At 33.2% G+C, this 9,469-nt stretch overlaps 1 protein-coding gene across 4 annotated transcripts in view; it reads right to left on the reverse strand.

Moving 5' to 3' along the window:
* Positions 1 to 4,853: 4,853 nt before the first annotated feature.
* LOC106679050 (uncharacterized) overlaps positions 4,854 to 9,469 on the reverse strand; it is a 180,983-nt gene continuing 176,367 nt past the window's right edge. For all 4 annotated transcript variants that reach the window (XM_014417966.3, XM_014417970.3, XM_014417967.3 and 1 more), the window contains 2 exons: positions 8,275 to 8,376; positions 4,854 to 5,942 (listed from right to left, as the gene is read on the reverse strand). In XM_014417966.3, the coding sequence (XP_014273452.1) occupies positions 5,848 to 5,942; positions 8,275 to 8,376 (197 nt within the window). In that variant the 3' untranslated portion in view covers positions 4,854 to 5,847. The remainder of the gene's footprint in view (positions 5,943 to 8,274; positions 8,377 to 9,469) is intronic.

Below are 9,469 nucleotides of genomic sequence, written 5' to 3' on the forward strand. Positions count from 1 at the left end.
GTAAGCATCGATATTTTAATATTGAACAATGATATATTAAAACATCGATGTTTTTTATTGTCGATGTCGCACTCCTAGTTCCAACAACGACTTCTGATTGTCCAACTTTGCCTGACCCTAATCCTAATGTTGTGCTGAAAAGGAATAAAGTATTTCAAAAATTCAAATCATTAATTAATTTGAACCCAAAAAATGTGGAAAAGTTGTCAAATACTTTACTAGCACCAGTTAGTTTCTGCTCGTGATGTGAATACTCTGCAAATAGTATTTCGAAGTTTAATTACCTTACTTCGAAATGTGGGTAATGTTTAATTTTTTATTTCAATTGTTTGAGACCATCTGTTAAATGCATTTATATTTTACTATCGTTCAAACTAATAATTGTCTAGTTTCGTTTTATTGAATGTTCTAAGTTATTTGACCTCCTCTCTCAATTTCTGATCGTGTAACTTTAAATTAGTCGAAAACATGAAATTTGTTTTTATTTTGTATGAAAATTTACTGTCATTATCTCTGTCATTGTCTAGATCTATTATGTTAAAACAACGTCGCGTTTAGCAATAAGTATGTGCCGTTAATTTTCATATTCAATTTAAAAATGTTAAGTGACTGAATAAATTATTTTATTATAGTTATACCTTATTGTTATAATTTAGTATAATAAATTATTATTATTTTCTGTTTTTTATCGCAATCGCGGATTAGGTACTGGGGTTGGGGTCATGGTCAAACCACCCGCATATTTAATTTAAATTAAAACAAACATTTAAGAATTTCCGCATAATTCTCGTTTGATCTAAGAGAACCGCTGGTTGAGCCTCTCTCAGCACTCGAAGTGGTAATTGCAATCCATCTGTTCCTGCTACTATCGACTTCGGGATCAGTCCATTAGTCGATATTATGATTGGCTTTTCCACTACACATTACAAATGATACAGCTCCTTTAGTCCGGCCGCCAAACCCCTCTGTCTCGGATTCTTCCAGATTTTAACCGTTCAACTGATCTTTCTTTGTCTATGGAGGCTTCATTCCTGTTTACCGCTGTTGTTGCTATGGAGGCCTTGCTTTTCTGTTTACCAGATAGTTGATTCTTCAATGCTTTTTGCAGCCTAATTCTCAACACTGTTATTAATTCTTGTTTCAAATCCATTCGAGCAATTTTGAGATGCTGCTGAATACATAAATATTTATGTAGTTCATTCCCTGAAGCACTCTCCTCCAATTATCAGCAGGTCCCGGGCATTGACTACCTTTCCCTTGTTTACGTGAAGCACCAAGCATATATCAAGTTCAAATGACATACTAATGTCATTGGTACAGGATGGCACAATTTCAATCATAATTGTTGTTTGTTTTTCGGATATAACTTTGGATTATCCATTTACCAGTTGTGAGTGACAGTGGTGGCCTCGTATTTGGTATTTAGTGTATAGTAGCCCACCTTTTTCCTTCGAAGTATCCGACTTAATGGGAACAGCGCCAAACAAAAGCACAATGGCCTAAGATAATTCCCTTGGTATACCCCTCATAATTTTTATTTGTTTATTACCATATGTTGCTCCTATCTATGCCCCGCCTGCCATCAAATATGAGAGCAGTTTGCATACTTTATTTTGAACCCTATAGATATCCAATACTTTGAGCAGCCAACTGTGCAGTACAGAATCGAAAGCCTTCTTATAATCGATCCCCACCATTGAAACGTTTTGTTGGCTTTTAAACACCTGTGCTGTAATGAAAGAATCCATCGCTAAGAGAACTTTGCAACCCCTAGCTCCTTTTTTGCCAACTAGTTCTATGGGTATCATATCATTATTATCACTGTTATTATTTTTTCCTCACAATATCGGTTTAAGAGCTGGGGTGGGGATAATGGTCCAACTACCAACAATTTTAAATTTAATCTAATATTTGGGTCTCATATCAGCAAACACATAAAGGCTTATCTGAGGAGTCCACTGAGTTGGTGTGTGAATGGTAATTATACAGAAACTCTTATTCCATCCAGGTGCAAGTTGAATTCTCTATACTGCTCGCGACACCAAACCTGGTTTAACAGACCATTTTTATCAGTATCAACTACCAAATACTCATCCCTGTTTTCAGGGATGATTTGAAAATCGGCCTCTCACCATTTGGCATGGAAGCTAAAAACAGGAAAAAACTGAGGTTTTCCTTCCCTCCTGACCTACAGGACTTGAACTTGAAAACTGACTAACTTAAGATATTAATATTTGTCATCAAATAAACATACTAAAACCATTTTTAGCTCTTCAACACTTCCAACTGGAAAAACAGGGTAACTGGTCTAGTAGTGGAAAGCACCCACTACTATACCAGTTACCCTGGTACCAACTCACATAATTTATAAACAACTTCAAAAAACAATCCACTAAATCTGAGGTGCAGTAAATATCCTATCCCATAGGTTGTTGTATTTTTTTTATTTTTTATTTTTCAATTGTGTTTGTCTAGAATGTGGAGGATGTGAATAGAAAAACTTGAATGCCTATGTCACTTTTTGTGTGATGATCTTAACCTGGCAGAAGTGTTCTATTTTTTGTCCCATAAGAGATGTCCTGTGAGCATTTATCACATGGTAAATGATTTGTACTATTTTTTGTATAATCAATACTCAAAATTAATTTAACTAACAACTAATCCCTATTGTACAACCCTTTTACTTAATCATATGGATCATTGTGTCATAATTAATTTCAAGAATAGAGGTTTCCCTATTTAACTATACTTCACTATTTTAAACCCATTATATATAATGGGTATAGCTTCCACTCCAGAAACAGGATTATAAATATTAAACACTCCATATTTTGGTTGGCCCCAGACTGCAGAGATTGAACATTGAAATTGAAATTGTAAATTGTTGCTCTTCCATCAGGGACTGAAGAATCCAGATTTCATATAAGATCTAAGATCTTCTTGCCTAGGTTCATAATTTAAAATAAAACACAAGAGGTGTCCATGTGAGAAAAATGCTCAAATGAGGAAAAAAAAGGATGTCATATAAGGAGTGTACTAGTGAGAGAAATGTTTATTTCCAAATATAAGCAAAATTCTGAAGGCAACACCTCTTCCATCTTAAGCTTGAAACAAATTAAGCTCATTTTAAAAGATTAACATTCTTTTAAAAGAAGGTTTTATTAGACCAAGTATGATGGAAAGCAACACTTCTCTTCTCCTCCATCTATGTTTGCAAGGCCCATCAGCCTACTAGAGGTAACTGACATAGAAGATGATCCTACCTTGTGTACTTTAATTGGGAATCATGTTGTAGTTTTCCAATATGTCCAATACCCATGAGGTTCGGTTAATGAAAGTTCTGCTTCCAGGAAATAAATATAGGTCCTCTTATTTCTACTGATCCTGGACAGCCCAATGGATCTAAACTGAGTGGTCACTGTCCAAGGACCTGAGTTGAAGTCGGTGGAAAGGACACAACTGAACCAGCCCCAAACGGACTGACTATGGAGTTAGGAATAGTCTGCAGCTGGACCATGAAAAGCATGGTTCATAGGAATGTGTTGTTGGATTATTTCCATCAGGTTGTTAGTGCAACCCACACATAATACCGCGGGTTAGAAAACCACATGATGCAGCAAAAATTCTTTACAGTCTATGTAAGGGTTCATTTCAAATGAAATGTCCATTTTTATAACTTCAGAAATTCAAAGTGATAAACGGCAGTAGCTGAAGATTAATGAAACATGTGTTTCACTGTTTACTAGGCGCAAAAAAATATTTGTGGTAAATCTATAAAAAATTATAAACCAGATGATAATGGCTTTGATAAGCAAGAACCTTACATACATTACAGAACACATTCCACAAACACAAACACATTGCTATAACCATACTGTAAACTTTACAGACAAAGGAGCTAATTCTACAGCTGTTTTAACACACATATTATATATACACACACATATTATTGTAATAAATGATATACAAATTGAAGTTCTTACATACATCACATTGTAAAAACAATAAATGATATACAAATTGGATTTCTTATTTCCACACCATCCTTTCAAAAGGATAATCAATGTATGATGAAAAGTGGATTATATATGACAATAGGTGTCGTCAGGTCAGTGGTTAAAGATCGACAAAAGACTGGGATACAAGCCAAAACCAAATTTGCATCCAAAAAAATTATTGATTTCTGTGTGGTGGTGAATGGCAGGAATAATTCATTTCTCTGTTTTACCCAGAATTGAAACCATCACAACCACATTGTATTGAAGTAATATTGGAATAATAAATCAAAAACATGTCAACAAATAACCTGCATCAGTTAATCGGAAGGGACCTTTATACCACAAAGCCAGTCCTCATATTTCACAATAAACAGTGAAGAAACAAACCAGCGTTGTTCCAAAGTCCTTTCACACCCACCTTATTCACCATACTTATCTCCAACAGATTTCCATTTTTTCAGAAATTGAGACAACTTCCTTACATTAAAGATAAAAGATAAAGACAAAGATAAAATGTATAGAAAATGAGGGTAAATATTTTGAATAAAAATATTTTGATTTTATAAAGTTTTGGTTTTACTAAATAACCTTTTCTATGGAAACTGACATTTCATATGAAACAACCCAGTACTATATTATGTATAAATAAAATATTTTCATTATTTTCTTTTTGGTTGGGATTAATGTAATTCAAATAAATAATTTCCTTAATTATATTGTCCATTTTGTTTCTGTTCTTTTTTTTAAAAAAAATGTTTTTAATAATGAATTTTGAATGGCATAAGTTTTGTAACATTTTAATTTTTTTTTATGTAGGTCCATATAGACCTTAAATTAATTAAAAGAATGAAAGAATGGATCTCATAACCTTTATTTTATCATAGGAATAATTATAACTTAATAAAACTTCTTTTAACAATAAAATTCTATAAGAAGCATTCACAATGGCTCTCCCAAAAACAGCTCACTTTAACATTATAAAAATAAATTCTACATTTAAATTTTATATTCCTGAACTGAAAACATGTATTTATATATTTTTTTAGTGAGATTAGTACAATTCATTGATAATTGGTTTAATTACAATATTTAAAATTAGTTTATACTATCAAAGTAAAGTTGACATCATAATCATAGACCTATAGTTCATCAATCGAAAACAATCTTTCTGATTTCCTTAAACTAAATAACAACTAATATTGTTCTAAATTATCATATATATGTATTTAAAAACATTATTTTAAGCAAGTTTATTAATCCTATCATGATTGTAATTTTTAGTCAATGACATAAAAATTTAAAATATATGATTTTGTGGTTAAAATCAGTTATAATTTAGATTCATCTTATTCCATGTTTATTAGAAATAAACTGACTAGTGTAAATAACATATATAGCCCTGGAGCAAACAAAATGATCCAAAAGTTACAGTTCTGTCAATTGCTCTAATATAACTTGTACCTATTCATTTATAACCATTTATAAATCTCACTAAAAGGGCATCTCACTCCAGTATTCATTGTCATCCTTAGCATATTAAAAATAATTTTCAATTGAGCAATAAGCAATGTTTAAATCAGGCTTACTATAATTTTAGGCAACAATATGAATCATTTTTTATTAAGAGAACTATTAGGATAAGCAAAGATAAACATTTGACAGTGATAGCAATTTATCAAATAATTGTTTTATTTTATCAATATAAATTATATAATACAATAATCAATCAAAATACACATTCATATATATACATGGATCATCAATAATTAAAAAAAAAAGAAGCTAAACTGTCATTCTTTGGTAACAAGGATGACTTAGAATATCACATTTAGAAATTATCTTTTTTATATTATAAATTTGGAACAGCAGATGATAAATAACTTCCACGCTTGTTTTCTATATCAGGTGGGCGAATCTTGTGCAATGCATCACTTTGGGATCTCTCTGAAAGAGTAAATTAAATAAATCATTTGACAAATTTCAAATAAATTGTAGACAGGATATAAATACAGGAAAGTTTCTCCCCATCTACTAGTAACTGTTATTGCAGACCACAATTAAAATTACTTATAATTTTATTTCTAATCACCATAATTAAGTAATTTAGCTGTAATTGAAATCACTTGTTTCCCAACACTGTAAGATGTGCATTAGGCGCGAGGATAAAGCTTATCTTTCTTTATAGCATTTGAACCTATGAAGGATCCTGGCTTCCTGTAGCAGCAACTGCCATGTGTCTCCATTCTATGCTACCGCCAACCAGTTGTGTACATTCAAATATTCTCTTGCGTCATGGGACACACAATTTATTAATCGCAGTTTTGGTCTCCCAATTCTTGGATGATTAAAAAACGACTCCATCGGAATTCTGTTAGAAGGAAAAACATTAGCCATTCTGGCAAGATGTCCTGCCTATCTGATCCCTCTTAACTTGAAACAAAATATATCCGGCTTATGATATACTGTATAACTCCCAATTGTTTCCCTGTCTAGATTAATTATTTTCATACATACTCTCATAAATTGCAGGAATGCAAATTGAAGATCATTTGTCAGTGAAATAAGATATGAGGTAAGGTTTTAAATGAACAGGAAAGTGAGGATATCCTCAATAGTTGGTGCATTTAAATATGTCTCTCTTTTTGTGTTTGGGACAAATCAACGTTTTTCCCCAAGTAACATTTTATTGGTTTTGAAGTTAATCAGCATGTTTAAACACTTCACTAGTTTAATTAATTTCTGTTTGAACAGTTCCACAGGGAATGAGTTGGTGCTAAGAGCTTAATTATTCTTCAACCAACTAATAACCTCAGCAATATCTTCCTAATCGAGCAGTTCTAATTCGACTTCAAAGAGCTGATAAGAAATATTTTTTAACTCATTAGACAATATTCCTAGAACCTATGCAATAATTTTAAAAATACGGGCTTAAAGTTCAATTTAACTTTGCTTTACTTGCTTATTATATCTTGTATCTTGCTTACTGGAAAAATTTAGACAATTTTTTTGGTTTTGTGTAGAAGCCAATATTTCTGCAGTGTCTTCAGTTTCAGGAATCCGTACATTATTGTATAACTTGGCAACAACTAATAACTTTCTGGACCTCGAGTCGGCCTTGAGTATAGCACTGAGGCATATTTCAAACTGGTCATCACAAAATGATATGGAAATCAACATCTTGAAGACTGAATTCCTGATTTTTACTCTATCGATTAAGAGACACTCCATCTCGCTATCACTTGATGGTGATATGTTAAGACGAACGAACTGTACCACCTATCTTCCGATCTTGGTATCAAGCTGAATACTCGGTTAACATGGGGTGGTCATGCTGAAAATAATGTATCATAGGAAATAAGGAGGTTGGACTTGCTGAAGAGACTGACAGGATTCCATTGCACTACACTGGATTAGAGATGAGCTGTTAATGACCACTTCTGATTCGACAGCTAAAAAGCTTGATGTCAATTAGAACCATGTACTGAGAATAATCACAGATGGTGCTAAGTCAGTGCTTATTGCAGCAAAGGAGCTTCAGATGGGAATTGATCCTTGGGAAAATATAGGCGAGAATTGGCAGCATTAACCTTTTATGAACAGATCCAGCAGAGCAAAATTGAATTCTGACTGACATACACTTGCTGCATGACAATTGGTTATAGTAACCACATTTCTATCGAAAGTTAAATCCTTGAGGGAAGAGTATTGCCCTGTCCCCTTCAGAATCCCAAACAGTTCCCATCATCTCAAGACCTGATTCCTCATTGCACTGCCAGCTGTTACTAAGCCTAACGTTGCCAGTCTCCAAGCAGTATACTCTACCAAACGACCTTGAACGGGCTGACGCCTTAGCCAAAGAATCCCATTTGTTTTGCTAAAGCAATAGCCTCAATGCATCCCTTAGAAATAAGCTGCAGCAAATTTATCAGGAGTCTGCAGAAGGAAAGCACTAGGCAGCCCTCATCAGTCCAAGTGATTGTATACATCTGACCTTCTCTGCTACATATCAGTTGACACCTTTAGTGTTGTTACTATATGATGCTATGATTACTTGGGTTCCTATCTCCTTATATGACTGCCCTTGCCTCAAAGACATAAGAAAAAATTTGAATGATGACAAGACCAAGTGATCAAAGCTTGTGATGCTTTATTGGGCTAGAGACCCTGAGGCATAGGGATAGTAATAAAAATTTTATGTATTAGATAATATTAGATAAAATTTAAAATGTAAATTTTTAAAGAAACAAATAAACAATAAAATTGATATGAAATTTACCACGATATTTAAGATTCCCTCCTTGAGGCTGTAATAAAGGTCCCCTAAATGAAGCAGCTGTACTCATCACTGATCTACTGCTATTCATTGTACCTGTGTCACCTGGAAAATTTCGGTTACAGACTAAATCATGAAAAATATAGTGATACACTTTCTATTAATGTGTAAAAAATGTGAAACCACACATAACTTTACATGAGTAGCTATATATAAATTAATATGTGAATAATTTATGTAAAACTCAGAGATGATTGGCACTCAGCTGGATGGAATAAAGATATTTTAAACACTGGACATAGTGTGAGCATTTCATCCCAACTCCATAGCTGAACAGCACACATACATACCACAGACACTGGTATCACACCTTTTGGCTTATTTGAGTTCACAACAATGACATTTGGCAACAGAAATAGAGCTTAGACATTTTAGTGATTTATGGACCTTACTTATTGAGAATTCAACTTTGTATTTATCAACTTAAAATGATTTTATAATTGGGTCCAGGGATAAACAAGAACACAAAGAACATTTAAAAATTCAGATGTCTGAATGAGCTATGACCATCATTAAACATTAGTAAACGTGTTTTTGGCCAACTGGAAGTTGAATTCTTGGGCTATCGAGTTGATAGCAATGGCATCTTACCCCTCCCATCCAAAGTAAAAAGTATAATGGAATTTAGTTTTTAACCAAACAAAGCATAATGGTATCTTAAAAGTATAATGGAGTCTTCTTTTTAGCTCTGATGAACTCTACAAAGTGGGATGAAAAGTTGATGCAGAAAAATAGTTTTATTACTTATTTATTTAAGTTCCTTTTTTTTGTTTGCCATCCAATCATCATTATAATCGAACAGCCTACAACCAGAGAACATCTGACAGCAGTAAATGCATGATGGTCATGGTGGAAATGAAAAATTGATGGTGGAAATGATCAATTTTCATCAAAGGCTCAAGATATCCCGATTCAAGCTTCACTGAACAAACTGCTATATGCACAGCATAGCTGTAAGTGGAAGGATAAGAGGCCCATTAGACTATTAGAGCCTTTGAGAAAAGGAAGTAAAGTTTTAGTAGAGCAGCAAAATTTACCCTTCCTTCAACCACTGAAGGAACATGTCATTCATCAGATACTGGAATCAGCTCAGTTTTGCAACAGAATTGGGATTAATAACCACCTGATGTAACTATTA

Source organism: Halyomorpha halys, unplaced genomic scaffold (genome assembly GCF_000696795.3).
Source record: "Halyomorpha halys isolate HHAL.00 unplaced genomic scaffold, Hhal_1.1 Scaffold173.1, whole genome shotgun sequence".
NCBI lineage: Eukaryota > Metazoa > Arthropoda > Insecta > Hemiptera > Pentatomidae > Halyomorpha > Halyomorpha halys.